At 42.7% G+C, this 21,568-nt stretch overlaps 1 protein-coding gene across 4 annotated transcripts in view; it reads right to left on the bottom strand.

The window, feature by feature from the left end:
* The window catches only part of PHYHIPL (phytanoyl-CoA 2-hydroxylase interacting protein like), an 80,110-nt gene that overhangs the window by 28,164 nt on the left and 30,378 nt on the right, over positions 1-21,568 (bottom strand). Inside the window, exon 1 of one of the 4 annotated variants that reach the window (XM_040607269.1) lies at positions 7,776-8,151. The exons of the other annotated variants lie outside the window; for them this stretch is intronic. Within the exon in view, the coding sequence (XP_040463203.1) occupies positions 7,776-7,881 (106 nt within the window). The 5' untranslated portion in view covers positions 7,882-8,151. Of the gene's footprint in view, positions 1-7,775; positions 8,152-21,568 lie in introns of those variants that run through there. 4 annotated transcript variants of the gene reach the window in all.

Raw genomic sequence — 21,568 nt, forward strand, 5'->3', positions numbered from 1 at the left:
TCAGAGAAACTATTGTTAGGTTATAAAAACAGTATAGCTAATCATTGTTTTTGAAAACATCCATGCAAAACAGCTTGTTCATTCAAGCACAAATAAAACAAGAACACTCTGTGAAAACAATAAAATAAAATTGATTAATGATTCAACTACAAACACCACTGTGAAAACTGATACAGCTACAGACACTACAATGAATTCTAACCAAACAACCTGTGCTGAAGGTAACATTTTCAAGGTCAAATAAAGGATGCTCCACTGTATAAGAAAACCTTGTGTGGAAACCACAGGAAGTGATCCTGGAGCAGAGCTTTCATCAGCTCCAACATTATAAGCATTCTATTTGTTCATACTTTCCTATAACAGTGACATATTTTATACATGTATGATGTATTGGCAATGTTAGTACTATTTTTTCAGACACGTTTATAAACTTTTGAAGAAAGTAGCATGCAAGTAAAATGGTTCAAACTTCTATCGAAAGAGAAAAGAAAACAGTGGATGATTCTGAGCTGTGTTCAACCAGAATTAAATATAGCTTTCCAGGTCATATAAAGCACATAAGGCTATGCATGCCAGCAGCATAGCAGGCGTAATTACTGTACCAAGTGGACTAAGAAAAACAAACTCAAACTGTAAGGACTTCTAAAGATTACCTCCTCAGCTGTGGTTAAAGATGGTGGCACTACTTCAGCAGCACAAAGGGAACTGAGAGCTACCTTATTCAGAAAAGCTGGGGCCTCCAATCATGTTATATATAGGCCATGAATATGAGGAGTGGAGGAAATTACAGAGAATGGGTGAAGGAGGAGATCCTTCTAGATTTTGGAGGGGGGAAATGGAAAATTAATGAGGCAGAGAAGTCCCAGAAGGAAAACCCAAGGTCAGGAAGATAAGCTTCAGCAAGCCTTTGGAGACAATTGAACCCAACAATGCCTGACTGGAACCTATTCAAAAATGATGGATGAAATACTAGAGAACTCTAAATAAGAACATGATACAGTCTCTCCTTCCCTCCCCTTACACGACAAAAGCGATATTCTGCTTGTTCTAGAAGCTATGGCTCTGGGACCAGAGACCTTACTGGAAAGCTGCTGCAAAAGCTGAACTGGCCCATAGGGCAGACTCAGATCTAGATTATACAGGCATAACTGCCGGGTAAATAGTGAATTCAGAGAAGCGAGCTCAGAACACAGCTTACCAGAGCGGGCAGCGCCATCAGATTAGTAGACTGAGGAGAAAATTGCTACATCTACTTTAAGATGGAAGATGAAACAGATGAGGAGGTTACTAATGGCTTAACTCTTACTCAAGAATAACAGGTTTTGTCGTTGAGATTTGCAGAAGATACATGAAATTTTAAGTGAAGGGCTGGCTTGGCATTCCTGCCTCTTAGATACAGGAGAGTGTACAATTAGTCTTTCCTAAATGATTCCTCCTACCATTGTATTTATTAAGAACTACTGATCTGCAGGGCTCAACACTGGCTGGCAGAGATGAGATTGATACATGGCAAAACAGCTAAGGGATTCAGGTGTCTGCTGGGCTATCACAGAACCAGTGGCTAGTTCAAGGCTAAATAAGCATCTTCATGAATGGTCTGGAAAGAGAGATCACATTTCTGTATTGCAGACAACATTAAAAATGAGGGAGCTGCAAGCACAAGATGGCTTAGCAACATAAGCAGAAAATGATAAAATGGATTCTGTTACAGAATAAACAAAAGAACGAATATGGGAAATACAATCTGACACAAAGAAGGAGGGACATACATGGGATATGGTACTGTTTAAAAAGCCTTAATTATAACAAGTAGAAATTTAACTACAAAACACATATTATATATTTGAGTTTCAACCTAGCAATATCAGCATCTAGTTTCAGCAAAGAACTATGTGAATGTGGCACAATTACACATCAAGCATTTCAGTTGCTGTATAAAGGACCTAGAAAATTTTCAGTGAAGAATAATTGAATCAATTGGGGCACAAATAGAATACCAGGCAAAACTGACATAGCTAATCATATAAAACTTGATCGTTGCCAGTCAAAACAGTCAATAATCAATTGCACAGATGTGAGTGGCAAAAAGCTCTAAAAGGAGGTGAAAAGGGAGGAAGAAGGAAGGAAAACAACTCTTAAAAATTAAACAATATAAAGGAAAAATGGGGTGACTACATTTCTTGACACAGTGATGTTGAATAGTCAGTTTCTAGCAAAGTTATTAGTGACACTAATAACACTAATAAACACTAGTTATTAGTGGCATTATTGCTTATGATATAAAACAAGACAGGGTGAAATACTTGCAATGGTGAGCTGAAGTGAAAGACATAAGCAAATCATTAGTTTTCATCTCTTCCACAACTCTAAAGATCACTTATGAAGACTTTAAAATAGTTGCTTGGCTCCGTTAGTATTTTCCTGTGTCCTAAGAGTAAGCAATATCACATGTGAAAATCTTAGTCTCTGGAAAGACTATAAAGCTAAAACTATAAGTAGTATTTTTCTTTGCAACAAGAGAGCTTTTGAAGCTACGTAGAGGATTTTAGCTCCTACCTGAAAGCAGCATTATTGCTTGCCACAAAAAAATAATTTTACTATTTTTAAGTTCAGCCAGGCTAGGTGAAACTTTATGGAAGAAATAAATTTCTTATTGCCCATACCATACTTCAAACCCTAGAAAAGTGATACAGTTAGTATTTTGAAGAGAGCAGATTTAAATGTCCAAACTTTCAGCTGGGGAGAGGAATAAAAGCAACAAAAAACATACCTCTGAATTTTGTGTCCTGTCAAAGATGCAAGTTGTTTACACAAGACAGAACTGACATCTTAGCTTGTATGATGTCATGCTTTTATACAAGCTTGTTTGACTAAACAATTTTGATGGCGTCAAGTGTTTGGAAGGTGGTGAAATTGATTTATGCAACTGAAACTGGCCAAGACACTAATTCCAGTTCTGATCCTGATATCCAAATATCATCTTCAAATATACGACGTGAACACAGAAAAACACTTTAAAAGCACTTTAGTGAAATTGTACAGTTCAAGCCATCAATAGTTAGAAAATACCAGAATGAAGCTTACTTGAATAACCTTAAAATGGCTTCTTTGTTTGTTCAAATTGTGATGTAGTCTTTTACTGTGTGATTACATACTATTTTTTCCCCATAAATTCTGACTCATTCAGCATACATAATGAACTATTTTTCTTGTAACAGCTATTCACTATTGTTCAGTATGTAGTCCCAGGACTTATTTGCTACATATTATTCATATTCTGCTCTGAAGACAAAATTATGGATTTCATCATGGGCTTTGCCATGCACCTCATGGGTTTTCAAAGCTACTACAGTGCCTGGCTGCCTAAAAAACATTCATTAGTTTATTTTGAAAACAACTCTGTGAAGGGAGACAATACTACTGCTTCCAGCTTACACATGGAAAACCGAGGCACAGAGAAGTTAAAAGACCGTTACTAACTTTCAGTGCCTATTTAAGATGGCTAACATTTCTTTTCTCAAGTCACTTAGCACACTGCTTTGTATTTTCAAAGTCCTGCTCTCATTGAAGTCAGTGGCAGCTGTGGACTCTCAGTACCCCTGAAGCCCTGATACCATGGTACCATTCATTCTGGCAAACGAACAAAGGAGAATTTGGTATCCTAGGGTCATGTGGGGCTTTGGAAGATGGTATGTGCTGATACACACTGACCTCTTTCTGCCTGCCACACCAAAACACGGCCAGTTCTGCCCTGTTCCTTGAACTTGTTTCTGTCCCACTCCTTCTACTCCCCAGTTGTGCTTCAGAAGTCCTGTTCTTCATCCCTAAGGCTGTCCTTTCAGTCCTAGTTTCTTTGCTCAGCAAGTCCTAGCTCCATTCCTTTACTCCTAACCTCTGTAGTGCAAACTGCCCAGTTCCTCCCTCCACATTCTTCTACTTTCTGTCTCTTCTTTGCAGACAGGTCTCCAGGTTTACCCTTCACAGATTTCTAATTCTCATTCCATCCTCATTCACCCAATTCATCTAATCTGGGTGAACGCCACCTCGTATTTTTTCTAAGTTTTACTTCCTTGAGCACCCTGCCTGAACTTGAATTACTTCCCTTGCTCCTTCACCGCCTTCTCCTGTTCTCATGCAGGGTCATTTTGCCCACCCCTCCCTTCCCATTTAAATCTAATCCTCACAAACATCCCCAGGCTCCTAAGTCTTTTCCGTGCTTCCACCCTTGACAAGCCACTGCCTCAGTTTCTATTAGCGCCCTCTATTAGGGTCAGTTTTCTTCACCCTCTCCCCAGCCTGTGCCTCCCAAGTTCCAACATCCTCGCTGAAGGTGTGTTGCTTTGCTTTTCTCCTTTTTGCGTTTCTGCTGCTGTCCGGCTGCCAGCTGTAAGAGCACAGAAAACCGATGCCAGCGCCACGGCTCTTCCTCCGGCAGGACCCCACAGCCAAAGCACAGTATCTGTAGGGGGAGCGCTGCACAACCACAGCCTGGAGCTTCAGGAAGTTCAGCATCTAAAATCTAAGACTGTTCTACCAAGTCTGTGAAAAGCAGTTTTCTCAAAGGCTTATGATTTTCTGAAGTTAGATATATGTTCATAGAATTGGCCTGCTCGTGACACAAAGGGCATCCATCTACTAAAGGTTTAATCCCTCGATAGGGCTAATACAAATTTTATGAAAAGGTCACCAGAATTTTTAGCACAGATTAAACATCCTTTCCTGGTCTATGTCTACAGAAATATGGCTGCAATGTTCAAATACAGCAAAGGAAAATAACAAATGGCATGCTTTTTCCTATCCACAAAGGGAGATCAGCAGAGTTCTAAGGAACTACATGTTACACTATGTGATAGACTAATACTAAGCTAGGCTAGTAGACTCACACAAAATAATAAGAAAAAACAACGCAAGATGCATTTGTAAATAACAGAGAATGATGAAAATAAGAGCTGATAATTGGCTTTATAATGTTGCATTCACTTTAAACCAAATCTTACCAGGTGTTTTCCTTTTAAAAAAAATATAATAAAAATCTCCGAAATGAATACGTTTGTTTTCTTGTATTTGACATTTGTAAGTTTCCTAAACGGTCTTGATTCACTAAAAGAAATAACAATGCTTGCAAAAAAACACTGAGAAAACCAGAAAAAAATATCTAAGAATATATGCATTGTTGTAGTATTATTAATTGCTCACTCCAGTTCCTGGGTTTCTGGCTCCTGCATATACCTCCATAGGAGGTATAACCCAGTTTTCTTGGTTTCAATATTAGTTCCCTCATCTTGGAAAACACAAAAAATATTTTGTTATCTGCATAAAAAAATTGTTATTGCTTATGTTTATACCGCGGGACTGCCTGCAATTCCCAGCTAAGTGCAGCAGAATTTATCATAGTTGGATATGTAATGTTATCATTTCATTGGTTGCCTTTATAGTTACTACAGCTTAGAGATCAAGGACATTTTCAGAATATGAAAAGCTAGCATATTTTTAATTCACTACGGGTAATATATTGATAGTTATCACAAAACTTTGATTAACCTCAGTGATGCCAATATATCACCTTGAGAACTACGTCTTTTACAAGGATACACTAAAATAATATGCAAGTAACTATAATATAAATGCACTAATTAAACCCACATAACACAATTAAGAATCTAAATATGTTGCATATACATTTGCATGCTTACCTAGAAAGATTAATGCCTTAACCTTTGCCTGCTTGTTTTTATGTTCCCATTAAAACAAGCTTTTTGATACGTAAGTGCCACCTGTAGGAAATACCGAAGTAAGCTCAAGTGCAGTCTTGTGCCAAATTAGGCACCAAGTTGCATGTTTTACATGCCCAACATAGATGCTTCCTTCAGAAACTCAACTAGATATTGTAGGAAGTAATAACTCTGTATGACAGTGGCTTACTTGATGAAGATTAGTTTGCAAAGACAGATCTACAGGAAAGTTGTCTTTTTCCCATGGAGCCTTTTCAAAAGGGAATTAAAATTGTACATTTTTTCCAGTTGCTTGTCTGTATGACAGTATTCCATAAAAATCAAGCAGTCCTTAACTACAGTATGTTGAATAAAATAGTCTGCAATGATCAACACTGAGTACTTCACTAAATTAACTGGCGCAGAAAAATATGAAAGATTGCATAATTTATCTATTTTCAATTTTTTCTAGTATTAATGAAAATAAATATATGTGGGAAAGTATTTCAACAAAAGAATGGTCTAGCCTTTACTATAAACATAGTTCAGTTTCTCTATGCAGTGAGTTAGGCATGAGTGGATGGAAGTGCATATTATAACATGAATTGCAACATTAAAAAGAACCAATCAAAGAATTTCCAAAGCAGCTATAGAAATAATTACTGGAAAGACTTTATAATGTGTTGTGAGTTTCTTGACTATGTCAAGAAAAACAAAGAGCTTCCAAAAATCCAGCATTTAAAATATTAAGTCTGCCTAGGTCAAAAAAGCAAAGTATTTCATCACAAGTAATTTGTAAAAATAGAGCTGAGAAAGCTGGACTGACTCTTTCTGTAACCATCACCTATCACAGTTGTGCTCCAAAAATACACTCACAACAAAGAAATAGTTTCATTAATTCAGCCGTACCATTCACTGACACAGTATCTCCATTCCTCAGCTATTTGCCAGTTAACATATATTGTACACCCGAAGCATATTTTACATCAAAAAATGAGAAGTTATTTTTGACAATTCAATGTCAGATCAGAAGATAAGAATAACCTGGTATATGAACGCAAACTATACGGCACTCTACAGGAAAATATTTTTTCATTGTTTGACCAGCAGTTTCTCTGTTCGGTTTTATCAGTCCCAGTTGGGCATAAACGGTATTACTCCCTTCTACCACAGTCAGCTTTCAGTGTTGCTTTAAGCACGTACAGTTGTGGCAGTCCCTCACCACCCCCTTGCCATTTCTCTGGCTGCTTCGACCCAGACAATCTTAAATATCCGCACCTCCAACTCTAAGCCCAAACTTAATCTGCTCGACGGTCCAGCCATGCCTTCCGGGAGGAGGACTGCCGCTGTCCCCAGGGCACTGCGGTTTCCCTCGGGCGTGCGGCCCCCCGGCGCGGCCCCGCACGGACGGCACGGCACGGCGCGGCCCCGCACGGCCGGCCCCGCCGCGGTGCTGTCCGCGGTGCTGAAGCGCGGTGCCCGCCGCCTCCGGCTGCCCGCGAGCCCCAGCGCCGGCCCGCTCCCCGCCTTACGGCTCGCACAAGCGAACGGCAACAAGTTTCGCCGTTAGCCCAAGCCAGCCAGCGGGTTCGTCTGTGTATTCTAAGCACAAGAACTGCCCCGCAATACAAAGGAGTCTGGAGATCACGGATAACAAAAAACCCACCAGGGCCACGACCCCGTCTCTAGACCCGGACTCTGCAGCGCCTGCTCCAGCTCCCTCTCATTGCCTCTCCGGGCACAAACGCCGGCGCCCATTCCTGGCAGGGCAGGGCTGTGCAGCGGGCTCGCCCAGGGGTAAAGGCACTGCAACGCCAGGGATGGCTGAGGGAGCGGCGGGTTTCCCTCCCTTCCCTCCAGCAAGGTGCAACCTTCGCTTTTTCCTTTTGTTCTCAGTGGCAGGAGGGTGGTGGCGGTGGCGGGAGGGGTGGGGAACACTTGCACCTGCAGATACATGGGGCACAACAAAGGACCATACGCCGCGGGGATTAATTTGCATTAACATCCGTGAGGGCAGCGGCATTTTGCGTCTGCAGGGATTAGCCGCGCCGAGCCCGGACTTACCGTCCCTATCGCAGAGCTGAATCGCCTCCAGGCTCAGGTTCTTGATCACCTCCTCGCAGGGGCTAGTGGGGCTGCTCATGGTGTGCGCCAGGCGCGGAGCCTCCATCGCGCCCCTCGCCGCTGCCTGCTGTCGCGCCGCCGGGGCTGGGGCTGGGGGGCTCCGCGGCGGGCGGGCGGTGCAGAGCCGCGCGGCAGCGCTTCACGGCGCCGCCCGGCTCGGCTGGGCTCGGCGGAGGCGGGCGGGGAGCGGATTTGTCACTGCAGTGAGGCGGGGAGGGGGCAGCAGAGAGGCGCGCGCTCATCGCACCCCAGGCCCCGCGTTTAAAGGGGCCGCCGCCGCAGCGGAACGCTCCCTTCCCCCAGCCCGCCTTATGTAACGGCGGCGGGAAGCGCGGCGCCGCGGCCCACCGAGCCCCCCTGCCCCCCGCCCGGCTCGCCGAGCCCCCCTTCTCGCCCCCCTGCCCCCCCCCCCCCCCCCCCCCCCCCCCCCCGGGCACGCGGCGGCCGTTAGCAGCGGGCGGCGGGAGGCGCGCGGCCCGGCTGAAACCCGCCGGCTCGGGGGCGCGGGGTGCCGGCCCCGCACGGAGCCTGCACCGGGCCGCCCGCCGCCGCTGCTCGGCGCTTTGTTCCGAGGTTACCCCCGAGCCCAGGGGAGCCGCAGCGGCGCACACGCCCCACCGACCCGCCGCTACTGATTTCCCCTTCCCTAAGCACACGGCGCACCGCAACCGCTGCTCGTAAATCACGCCAAACTGCAAGGGCTGCCTGCCTGCGCTTTGATCCTTCGGTTATGCAAGAATTTGAAGAAAGAAACGTTGGCCGCCGTTACACTGATAGAGCAGGAGAAGCTGGCAGAGCGTTATGGATAGCAGGACAGGGTGCAGGAACGAGTCGTTCCTGGTTACCTGCCCTGCACGCCTCCCTCCTGCTCTTTTTGTGGGAGAGCGCGATAACCCGCAGTGCACCGGCCCTATTTCTGCCCAGCTTCTCTGAAAAGGAAGATATTTTTTACTTTAATCAGGGCTGGGGAAACAATTCCATCTCAGTTAGCAGTTTCAGGAACAAGAACGGGGCCAGAAGAGGAGAAAACTGAAACAAAGAGAAATGGGAGAATGGATTAAAAGCTGTGCAGCAGCGCAGCACCGGTGGGTGCGAGGGCCGGGCGCCCTCCTCCCCGCAGGCCGGGGACAGCCGCAGCCCGTGGGCCACGGGAGGGCAGCGCCTGCTCCGTGCTGCAGACCGCCTTTGGAGTCAGGTTCATGGGCTGGGGTGGGATCACCCAGATAAAGTCGTCTCAGCCCATTTCCCACCACACATGACAGTACACATTCCTGGCACTTCTTTGTCGTTTCACTAAACTGAAATTGGCACCGTTGGGCCAGTGATTTGGAGACACCATCACCGGCTGCTTTGAGAAACAACAGTTCATTACACACAGGCCCCTGACAAGCTCGAGGCCATGATATTTCTCAGTCAGCATTGCATGCCAGCAAGTCCAAAGAATCCCTAAAGTTCCCATTTCGGAGCCCAAAGACCACCCAGTCTCCTACCAGTCCTCACTGATCCGACGCAGTAGCAAGCTTCCCACACAGCCAGATGTTTGTCACTCAGAAGTGGCTTTCCACAGGATTTTGGGATTATTCCTTTCTTTATGATGGTTTCTAGGGACACTAATCTGAGGAAATGAGCTCTGACGTTACCTTTCACAAAGCCACTGACAAGTACTGCTGCCTGGGAGAAAGGAACCAGTTTTAGGAGCCCTGACTCCTATGACAGCTCCAAAAATCTGTAGCACAGCATGCAGAGAAAGTGCAATGCTGAGCACCCTTCCTGAACCATCTATTCTTTGCCCCCTCCCTTCTATGTTTTCTTCCTCTTTGCCTCTCTGCTGTTTTTTCACCATGAAGGAAAATGTGCACAGAGGGGTCAGGCAGAGGAACGAGTGGGAAGGAAACCTAAAGGAAGAGAAAATTAAAAGGAAGCGATAATAAACAGGGAGGGAGAGTGTGAGTCAATGGGGAGGTGGGAAGGGAGAGGAATATATGAATGAATGCACAGACAGAATGAGGACAAATGCAGAAACTAAGAGGGAAGAAATGAAAGTGGGTGAGACTGCATTCATCAGGTTTTAATTTTGGCTCTGACAAGCATTCATTCCTTGCTCAGAAGCAAAACCTTTCTACTTGGTATTGCAACTGTTCTTAGCACACAGCCATCACCTGCGTAAGGCTGGAAAATTTCTTTCTCTGAAGACAGTGTATTTAGTCTCTCAGGCTTACGTTCCACATTCATTCCTTTCCACAATGTGGCAGACACTTCAGCAGCTCACACAATCGTGTTACTTCTTTGCTACAACATTATGTAAAGTCCATTTGAAGCAGCCCCTGTTCTTGAACACTGAGAGAATTCCTGTTTTATTCTCTCTGCCTCTATTTTATACACCTTTCACTCTACTTTTTATTCTATGCAACTGAAATCAGGTTTTTAAGAATGGATGGATTTCGCATAGCTCTTTGAAAGCAGACAGCTTTAGGGGTGTTCCCATTCCTTCAGTGCCCCTCATTTCTCAGCTGCCTTATAGCAATAACCTCTGGCTAAGCTGTAGCTATTTCTCCCCACACATCATTTAAAAACAAAAAAAAAAACAATTTTTTTTTTTTTTTTTTTTTTAGGAAAAGAATGGTTTAGTCTACAAATACTGACAGACTCCAGTGGAAAAGTAGAGCAGAGAAAGCTTTTCCCCAGCTCTGCTTTTCTGAAGCATGAAACAAGCTGGACCTGCCTGAGACAGCATTTTGCAGAGTCACACTCCAGACTTCATGCCTCTTTCAGCCTATTGCTACTCACATCACCTGGTCTAGGGCTCAACTTTTTTTTAAGGCTCAAATTATTCCCAGATGTGATTCTGTACGATCACTTGGCAGTGAATTTAGTCCTAGGTATTTCAGGCTCAAAGCATCTGATACTCTCTTGGTGGTTTTCTTACCTGTAAGAACAGTACTCTGCTTGTATTAAACAAGGAATAGCATTGTCTGAGGCACAAATTACGTTTGTGCTAAAGGATGAAAGAATCTCAGAGTATAATCAGAAAGTTTACTCTGTGACGGATTATCCCTGACAGTGTTTAGCAAAAAATGTCACATAACACAAATATGGGTCAACATTATGTAATAGGAAGTCTGGCAATGGCAGCACAACATTAGAGACTGAACAGCGTCATGTGTTTAAGCACTGCAAAAGCTTGCACAGAATTTGCCACAACAGCAACCTTTCGTACTTTCAACATTTAGATAAATAGGTTATTACCAATTTCCGTAGTTCAACGAAAATGTGTCTGTTGTTCCTGCAACCTTACATAAGGAGAAAGAAACAGTATTTTCTAGCACAGTATGTGTACTAGGAAACATGAGCTGTGACACACCTGGCTAGGTTTAATAATCTTGGCTCTCATGCCTTAACCTGGCACTCACAGCCTCCCAGGTAGGTCACCAAGATCTTGCTGCAGGGCTACTACCCTGCAGCAGACAGTCAGAGAGGCTGCCAGCCAGCTGGAGAGGCCTGTGGCTTCTTTCCTAAAAGCCACAACCTCATTCAAGCCATAAAATCAAGCAGAAAAGGTGCTGTGTGCTCCTCTCTATCCCAAACGCAAACCCACGCACCATTCCAAAGTTCTGTCCTGGCTGCATTGCACTCCATTTTGGGGAAACTGCTCCATGTAACAGCAGAGCACCGCACAGAGCTGTAAGGCAGCCCCATTCTTCCTATTTGAAAACACTTTTATATTTCAAAGTAGCAGGGGTTTATTTACACGTTACAAAAGAAACCTCCTTTCTCAGACTTCAGCAAGACTCAAGAGTTCCAGCTCTTCTTTTCCACTTGGGAATAAAAAAGTCTTGTGTTATTGCTCAGTGAACTGTGCAAGCAGAAGGCAGAAAGGCTACAGACATAGTTTTCAGGAAAGAAAACAAAAAGAAAAACAAGGGGGGAAATAGAGACAGCCTTTTTTTTTTTTTTTCTATCAATATATCGCTTTTGAGGAGAAAAGCAAAATATTAAAGGATAGATAAACAGAAGGTTCAAAACCAGTATCCAGCATTTTGAGTCAGTACTAAAAGAAGCATTGACTAAGCTTAGCAGCTAACTCCTGAATTTTCATGGAGAAAAATGCTTTGTCATTTCACAGTCATTCTTTGTCTTTAGTGGACATGTCAAGAGTTTCAAGCATGTGAAGGCACATACTTCCCAAGGATTGTATGCAAGATATTCTTGAAATACCATAGGACTGAAGTAAAATCCACACACTGGTGACAGAAAGACAAAAAATAAGATTTAAGACCCTAAGTGAAAGCCGCAACTACGTACAGTTAATGTGCAGTTCAACACAGCTTCTTTTCTACAGAGACAGACACTGATGTATGACAATTTGGAGCGCTAAGCACGGTATCTCACTGGGAACCTCTTTGTTCTTTCTCAGATAGCAAAGTAAGAGACTCCTCAAATGCTCAAACAAGGAGGATGATGGCAGAGGTCCCCCTTTTTTCCCTAGGAAAATCCAAAGCAGAGTAGCAGTGCTTAGTCTTAGCTCTGGAGTGAGTTTCTCTCCCTCTTTTTGCCACTCTCTCCAAAGGTAACAACCACAGCCAGGCATCCTGACACTAAGTCCAGCAGTGAAGATGCAGCTCTCTTGGAGAGGGGTCTGTCTGCTGTTTTCTGCTTTGATGTTGCTTGCAATGCTGGGAAGCCCTCGCTGTTTCTGGAAACTCTCCAGTGAGAAGTATGCCATAGTTCATACTCTCAAAACGTGCCTCCTTCCCTGTTAGGAAGGCTTCATTTCAGCAGTTGCATTCAGTTCATGCATTCAGGCTTTTCTTGCAAGATCATAAAGCATACTTTAAAACGTCAAAGATACAATTCTGAAGTAATCTTTGACTTCTGGTGTCAGAGGACCTACTCATGAATCTGTAGTTTTTTGTATAGTATGATATGAAAATGGCTTCTGTATGGGGAGAAGAAGCTAGCCTGCTACTCAGGTAAATAAACAATCAGTCTGTGAAAAAGGCAACCAAGGGAATATGTGGTAGATACACTAAAGCATGAGTAGCACAAAGAGGGGAGCTGATGTCTGACTGCCAAGTCTCCCAGTACAAGAATCTAGAGGGTTTCAGTTGCAATTAATAGCACCCAGCTTCAAAACAAACAGAAGAAGGTGGAACTTCAAGCATTTTTATGTTAAAGTTGTAAGGCCAAAGGACAGTGTCCATGCTAAAAGTTTTCATTGGTTCAAGGAGAGGCTGGAAAGGTTCACGGAAAAGAAATCCTTTGGAGTTACTAAACCCACACAGTCCCTAAGCTGAAAATCACTAGATTCTGGGGAAGAGTTATCAAAGACAATTACATGAGCTTGTTCTGCTCTTCATTTTCTGTAAACATCCATTTTTCAGCCACTGCTTAAGGAGACTTTACTGGCCTAGCTAGGTCTTTGGTCTGCCCAAGCACAATCAAGGAAACGCCGTGGTATCTGAGCCTTCTTTCCCTACCAACCACCACCATGCCGTCCTCATTCAATAAAAAACACTTTAGAGTACGGAGCCTTCCAACCAAATCATCTGGGTGTGCAACTCCCAACCTACTCTGAGCAACAGAACCAATTAAAAGAAAACGTTCCTCTCAGATAAACAGAAAGTTATCAGGCAAATTATCATTTTATTAATGCTATTTATGTTGCTGCTTTCTGAATGTCAGTTTTCTGATCAGCTTTATAAAGCCTGAATAAGCACTTAAAGAAAAATTCTTTCCTAGACAAAAATCATGTATTTTTAACCTCATAAAATTTATTTGTTGCTTAATGGGCACAAAGTACTGATAATGCTTAGCATTATCATTTATTAATTTGCTTTTAAGTTTAACCTCACTTCATTAGATCCACAGTATCCCTGGAGAACAACTAGAACCTTCTGTATTTCCTCTCTCTTCTGTGCTGTTAATCAGTCTTCCTACCTTAGTAATAATTTTCGCATTTAATTAGTGCTTTATCCTCCAGATATTGGACCACATCTTGACCTTTAAAGGATACTACTGCTTATCCTTGGCATTGCTGCCTGCTATTCAGATTTACTTTTTTTCTACAGTTCAGTGGCCAGCCTGTGATACCTTGAAGTGAATTTTAGCCCAAGCTGACTTGTTTGGGTAATTCCCTTAAGACAGTATGTGGCAGAGCATCTGATATCTTTGTAGAGTCTTGATGCTATTCTGTACTCTACTACTCTTCTTCCTTCGTCTTAAAAAGAAGTGAAGGGATAAATGTTCTAATTTGCCTGGATCTAGTTTATTGTGGTACACCTGTGTCATATCTGGCTCTCATTATACTATTCACCTCCATATGAATACATTTTCCCCTTCTGCTTTAATATTTATAGTATTTATTTCAATTTAAAGCCGTGCCCATAAGACAATAGTTACCATAGTTACTTTTAATTCAATTTTTAAAGACTTGTGACATTAGTCTCCTGATATTTCCTCAATTCTCTGTGGTGTTTCTTTTGGCAACTAGTTGTTCCATCAGTTCTAAAAATACCTGAAGGGACACCTTGGATGCATCTGTTGTAGCAATGATATTTCATTAGTTACTTTTTTCCAACAGTTCACAATTACATCAATGATTTCTTAACCAAACCATTATTCAAAGTTTAATCCCTTTCCCAATAAACTTCATGGCAAAAGTCCAACTAGTTTTAGTGGGAAAAAGAACCGATCTCAAAATTCATCTTCTTATTACAAATTAATTACAATTAGCATTTTCTTGGTCAAGTGCTTTTTCATCATTGTACCTCCAGGACTTACAATGTAGCCTCCCCATGTTATCTTTAACCTCTTGGGAACTGTTTCATTGTATCCTCATGCTGTCCCTGTTTTTCTCACGTGCACTAAACTTGGAATATAAAAGCCTGTTCTGGTGGCCCTCCAGTTTTCTGTTTCCAGTGTGGTTCATATTTTACTTGCTTAAGCAGCCCACAGTGATAAGTTCTCTCTTCAGTGTTTCCCACTTTCATTGGAACAAGACACATTTCTGCTAGCTTTCCATTACAGTACCTTCTTGAGTCTTTTCTACTGCCCTTTCCCTTTCCACAATGGCTTTTCCTCATAATACTACATCCTTTCAATAGGTGACGTCAAAAGTCTTCAAAAAGACAGCTAAGAAGGAGGTAATATATGTAGTTAATAAAGGAAGTCTAAGTGACTAGTCCTCCATGTCATCTACTGATCTAGTTCTCTTATAGGCCTCAAGCTTTTTGTAGAGGCACAGAAGATGGTCGTTCTAGATTAATGTTGCTGCCTGCCAGCTTTTGTACCATCAAGATCTGTTATGACTGAGGTGACATGGCAAGATAGGAAAGACACCATTGTCTTATTCCCCACTGCTACCATGAACACAGCTAATTAACTGCTAAGGAAAAAGAAGGAAAATTATGTTAAATGAATGAGAGGAGAAACACGCAGACATTCCCTCTCCATGGCTCAGAGTCTGCATGCAGACTAAGACTAGCCTTAAATTTCTCTCACTTGACTTATAGTCACTTACTACAACCTCTTTCAGATCTATGATTATTTAACTATGTGAGCCACAATTAGAATCTCACAAGGAAATGCATTAGAAGCAGCAATTAAGAGGTGTGTTTTACATGGTTTTGCTGTGGTAGGAATTTATGTCTACTTAGCACCCAGATACAGGCAGATTGGATAGAGAGACTACATGAGCAGGCAATCAAGTAACCATTATTTTATAGCACTGTTTTGTTAATAACATCCACAAGCATTTTAATTAAACCATGTTCTGCTCTGAGTGACATCCTATCGCCTTTACTTGTGTTCTGAATATACGGCAGCCTTGCAGTAAGTTATTTATTGATACTATGGCAATCCTTACAGATTTCAGGTTCCTGTACGTCTGCAGTGCCCCTGAGTGCTTAGTCAGTGGAGGAATTGTGGCATTCTGTGAGCCTTGAAAATCATAGAACTGATTCCAAAATCTGTTTGTGACTGATTCACTGCTCCTTGTTTTTAAACCAGGCTGCACAGGAGGATAGTTGCAAAAGCCTAAGGAGCTTATTTGCCTTAGAATTTTTCCACAGCCAGTGGGAAGTCCTAAAATCCTCAGAAGTGTTTCAACAGGAGCTATTGTAGGTGCTCTGAGCTGCCCCAGAGAAAATGCGTTCTCTTGTTTCTGCAGGAAGCTAGGGGGAGAAAAGGATCCTGAAGCTAAATCTAGTCTTTGTGAATGATTCCCCCTAAATTATTCTTATATGTGTGTGCAACAGCCATCTCTGATAATCTGCAATATATTCTAGAATGAGAAATGAGAGAACAGCAAATAAAAATGGCAAAACACTCTCTCCTAGGCTAACACTAACCCCTCCCCTCCTTCTCCAAAGTTCAGGGGGCTTAATCTACACGGGCTCACAGGGACAGTGCTGGCTGCAAAGCAGAACAAGTGGTCATTTATCCAGGCACAGCTGTTGACTAGTGACAGAGGTCTGACAGTGGCTCATGTGCGATGGAACATGGGGCTGTTTTCAGACTTGCCTGATTACTGCTTATTTAACTACTGAACTTGCATCAAAAGCCCATCATCTGTAAGTTATTTTTCTTTTATTTTTTTCTGTTTCTTCCATGCTAATTGCTAACCTGATATCCTACATGAGCTTTTTTACCAAATTTACTAAAGTTATTTCTCTATTTTTTCCTTTTAATACCACTATTTTTCATCTTCTTAATTCTCTCTGTTCTTATTTTTCTCCATTTTTAGTCTAACCTCATCTACTCCCATCTGTCTCAATGACAGGTTCTGATTAATATCTCCACATAAATTCAATTTAGCCACTGACATTACTTTTTTAGGTTTGACCACATGACATCCACATGGTCATTTCTAGGGTGGGGAGTGGAAGTAAGGTAGAGGATAGCAAAAAGGCCAAACAAGAATTGCTTTCTGTGTTGAAGCAGTTAGTTATATTTAGTGAAATTAAATTGTATTGAGTTTGCTTTGCAAAGTTTTGGTAGCAGGGGGCTACAGGGGTGGCTTCTGTGAGAAGCTGCTAGAAGCTTCCCCCATGTCCAGTTTAACCTTGGCTGGCAACCAAGCCTCATGCAGCCACTCACTTACTCCCCCACACAGTGAGATGGGGGAGAGGATCAGAAGAGTAAAGGTGAGAAAACTGGTGGGTTGAGATAAAGCCCTCTCACTGGCAAAGCCTGGGAAACTGAAAAGTCCTTGACTTAGTATAAGCATTACTTAGCAACAACCAAAAACATCCATGTGTTATTAATGTTGTTCTCACACCAAATCCAAAACACAGCACTGCAGCAGCTACTGAGAAGAAAATTAACTCTGTCCCAGCTGAAATCAAGACAGAGACAGAAAAGTTTTTTGATAGCGCATCCAGGAGAGGAACCAAAGTAATGGTGGAGCCATACAGAGTTTTGTACTTTGAATGCTAGTCATCTAGATTAGTCCTACTATTTTGCATGGGCAATAGCTACACCGCTACAGTTTATTTCCTTAAATTTTTACAACAGTCACTACCCTTTTAAACATATTTTATAGCCATAGGGACATCAAATTAATTTAGAGGTTGCACCAGCCTAATTATACACACATCTACAGTGATATAGCTAATGTCATACAAAAACGGAGCACATACCCTGCCTTAATTTCTGTGTATACCACTAAACAGCTCCTGCTGGGAATGAATTAGCCATGGTATTAAGACAGTACTGAAACCTGTGTGTATTTTTGGAGCAGAGCTGAACGCTCATTGATAATAAGAACTATAGAAACTTATTGCTACCTGTGTGTAAACATTCATAAAAATTATTCAGAAAAGGTCTATATGGCACAGAGTGAGCCTAAGGAGAGATGGAAAACTGAAATTCTTTAGTGGCAACCAAGGACTATTCATATTTGCCTAATAGTACAATATAAATGAGTGCCACTTGCACTAAATTACATTCAAATTCCCCGTTGTCTGCAGAGAGTTTGAGGTCTGAGCAAAAATGCTTCATGACCATTTTTGTACCATCCACCCTGTGGTTTATTCTTTCTTAAAGCTGAATACATCACTATAAACTAGGGGGGGACGACGACAAATGAAGTATAAATCAAGCTAAGTCCAAGGGTTAATAAGATTAGCAGCTATCAGACCCATAGGCTATCTATAGCCTGACCACTAAGTCTTATGCTCTCAGGAATTAATAACAGGGCTATCGCAAACAGCAAAAATGCACTTGACTAGCTTCTACCTGAATTACAAGCAAACATTCCTGCTTCCAGTACAGGAGCAGTGACGTCTGATAAAAAAGTGACAGCAAATAATTCAGCAAGAAAACACGGGAAGTTGCTCCAAGATGTTTTCAGGGCTTCTTCCCATGCTTAGGAGGGATAAGGGATGCTTACTGACAAATGAGACACAAATTGGGAAGCCCAGCTGTGACAGCAGTGGTTGGTCCCCCACTCCTCTCATCAGGTAGTTCAAAACTACCTTCTTAATGTTACAAAAAAATATCTGAAAATATACACAATGAATATGATGGTTAACATGGGGAAAATCAAGATATCTGAGTCTTGGTTTTATTTTGGTGCATAGTGCTTCACTATTTGAAATAGTGCCATCTAGAACTTATGAGAACTGTTGTTATCAGCAAGCGTTATTAAATAGCAGACACTTTGGACAAAGATGCTCACTCCCAGTGTGCAGCTGTTTTGTTGCAGAAGGCAAATGCCTGGGAGGTGCCAGGGGTGTCAACACAGAAACAGAAGCAAGTGGTGGGATTAGACTACAGTTAGTCTGGGATTTTCAGTACTCATTAAAATGACTGCCTGACAGCACTGTCTAAATGGAAATATTATGCAAACTTCATGCAAACTTTGAATTCATCTTGGAGTAAAACCTCCTTCTTGTATCTTGCTGGGAAAAAACACTGACAAATTGACAAATATATCCATATAGATCATGCAACCAGTTTTAGAGAGAACGCATGGTCTTACCCATATCTTCTTATTTTGGATTTCTCCACCCTCTCTAGGGATGGTGGTCTCAACTCCTTGTACTGTCAAACTCTCACTAACCTCAACAGAAAATTGCTCATCTCAAAACAGAGCTGAGCAGAGCACCCAGCTGCCTCTCCTTGAGCCAGTCGTTCCCAAACTGAGGTTGCAACCCAGCACGCAGCTGCAAGGCAGGCAACTGAGAGCAGGGTCAGTTCTCCAACCTATTATGTGGTGGTTCCACAGGCTGCAGGAGCAAAAGATTAGCTACAACAATGATCATGGGTATCTTCTTTTATTGCTTTTAAATTGTTTTGTCCTCTTTCTCCCCCTCAGCTAGCCATGGAGTCTTATTACTGCTTGATGCATCTGAACCCAAAGGCAAAGTTTTCAGCACTGGGCACACTCCTGCCGAGAGAGTTTTGTATGAATTATAAAGTCAGGGCATTCAAATAGTACATCAGTTCCCTTCCCACAGGCTGTCTTCATGAACGCTTATTCATCTTGAAATGATGGTACACTAAGAAGTCACTTAAGCTCTTAAGCTTCCCTGATCTCATGTCACAACTTCAAGAACAACCAAAAAGGAGAATGCTTCGAAAAGCACAAAAACTGTAGCCAGAAACATTTCTGTTGCTGCAGCTACTGCTAAATAAGAGATCACTCCCTGCACAGATAAAGCATAACAGTATGTTCTGCTATACAGCTCATAAAAATCTTAGATTCAGCGCAACGTTATTGTTGCCAAAAGGTTATTGCTGTGGTATCTTCCTTGTTTTGAGAAAGTAAACAAACAGGTAGAGAAACCCCTCTGCATGCACCCTTCTAGAGACTGTAAAGGAGGCGAAGCAAATCGCAGAGATATCCAGCCCTCTTCTGTTGTGGGAGGACTGCTGGCTATTTCTAACAAACAGAGTACCATTCTTGCAGAGACATATCTTAAAAATTATTTTTTCCTGTCATTACATTCCGCAGTATTGGTAACCTTTACAAAGCACTCTTATATTTCAAAGATGACATTATCACATGAACACTAGCTGTGCACTTCCAAAAAGGCTAAGCAACACATTTCTTACAGCCTTAAATCATGTCTTCCAGGCCTGCTGGAGATCAGAGGGGTTTGCACAGGGGAGCAACTAAGTCACTTACAATGTTCTGCCTTCTAACTAAAGAGCAGACAAACACTGGCAGGCTGGGCTGGAGCTGTGGGCACACAACACTTGCTGTGCCTCATTTCAGAAGCATAACATTGCTTTTCTCTCGTGCCCTGTGCCACACGTCAGCAAGCAAACAGGAGCACGGGAGCAGCTGACCACTGCTGATGCCAAGGCATTGTAAGCGGTGGACTGCAACAGCCTGTGCTCACCAGCACTTCTGAAAGAAAGGGAGAAGGCAGTGTTCCTCTTGGGCCTGGCGTGAGGGCAGGGGAAGGAAGGGGTAAGGAAGCCACTCTGTATTCTTTACCCTCTTGGGAGAGCTAGGCAGAGGAAGCCAGGTTTGGGAAAACATATGGATATGAGAAGATGGAAGGCTGTCCCTCTCCACACAACACAATTGCAGGAATGCTGCCAAAGCCATGACACCAGCTCTTGATGCCGAGTTCACATGGTTTGGGAAAGTGGGCAAGACAGAGGCACAGGAGCCCCTCTGCATTCTGATGCTGTTTCTTCCCTTCCCAGGGCACAGCACAGTGGATGGGACAGCCAAAGAAGCACACACATGGCAGAGGTGCTCTCAAAAGCTCTTTGCCCTTCTTCTCCCCAAAGTGCTTTCTCCTGCTCACTCTTTGCTTATCAGTGGTTTCTGATGGAAAAAAGAAAAAGGAAGAACAAGGGGCAAATACTAGTTGCCATTTCCAGAGATGGCATGGCACCGCCGCAGGGATCAGCAGGCACATGCTGGTCATGCTTCTCTCCATGAGGACAGATCAGGGGCACAGAGAAACCATTACTCTTAGGAATGTGGAGACTTCAGCTTGACATGTACATCCTGGCCGAGCATCTGACACATACACCCCAAGTGAGCACCCTCTGCCCGCACTACCACAGCTTTGGGTCTGCAGGATCCCTGAGCAGCAGAAGGCTGATGGAGAGACTGGACTTCACACATTTCCATAATTCAAAGGCAGTTTATCAATTGTTTGAGGACCTGTCCAGGTCAAGCTTGATTCTATTTTCAGAGCTGCATAATGACTGTTGATGACATCTGCCCATGACTGGCAGCAAGCATTGATGAGTACTGTAAACAATTGGTTTCCAAATGTACAGCCATGTGTCTCCTTTCTGCTCCAGGCGGCTGATAAAGATCCATTGATGGTAGTTGCTATTTAATATGGTAAATGATTTTGGAGACTAGAGTCTTCTCTTATGTAATCCTTACGTAAGGACTGAGGAAGAAAACACGTAAAGAGCAGAACCTGAATGGCAAAACAGCAGGGAGTCTAGAGCTCAGCATAGGTATTGCCATCTTGAAAGTCTTTTCTGAATATACAAAGCTAATAAAAAGCCAACAGAAATAAAATTCACTGTTTTTTACATATACATAAGAACCTTAAAGAAGAGTTGCACTTTACCACAGAATCCCATGTGGAAAACCCACTACCTGGTATTTAGCCAACCAGATGTTCATTGAATGAAACAGGAGGCAACTAAGCAAGTAAGATTTAATCCTAGATAAAACAACAACAACAAAAAAACCACCCTGAACAAAAAGCTCCAAAAACTAGGGCCTAGAGATTGCAGATGGGTTGTTC

Source organism: Falco naumanni, chromosome 9 (genome assembly GCF_017639655.2).
Source record: "Falco naumanni isolate bFalNau1 chromosome 9, bFalNau1.pat, whole genome shotgun sequence".
Lineage (NCBI taxonomy): Eukaryota > Metazoa > Chordata > Aves > Falconiformes > Falconidae > Falco > Falco naumanni.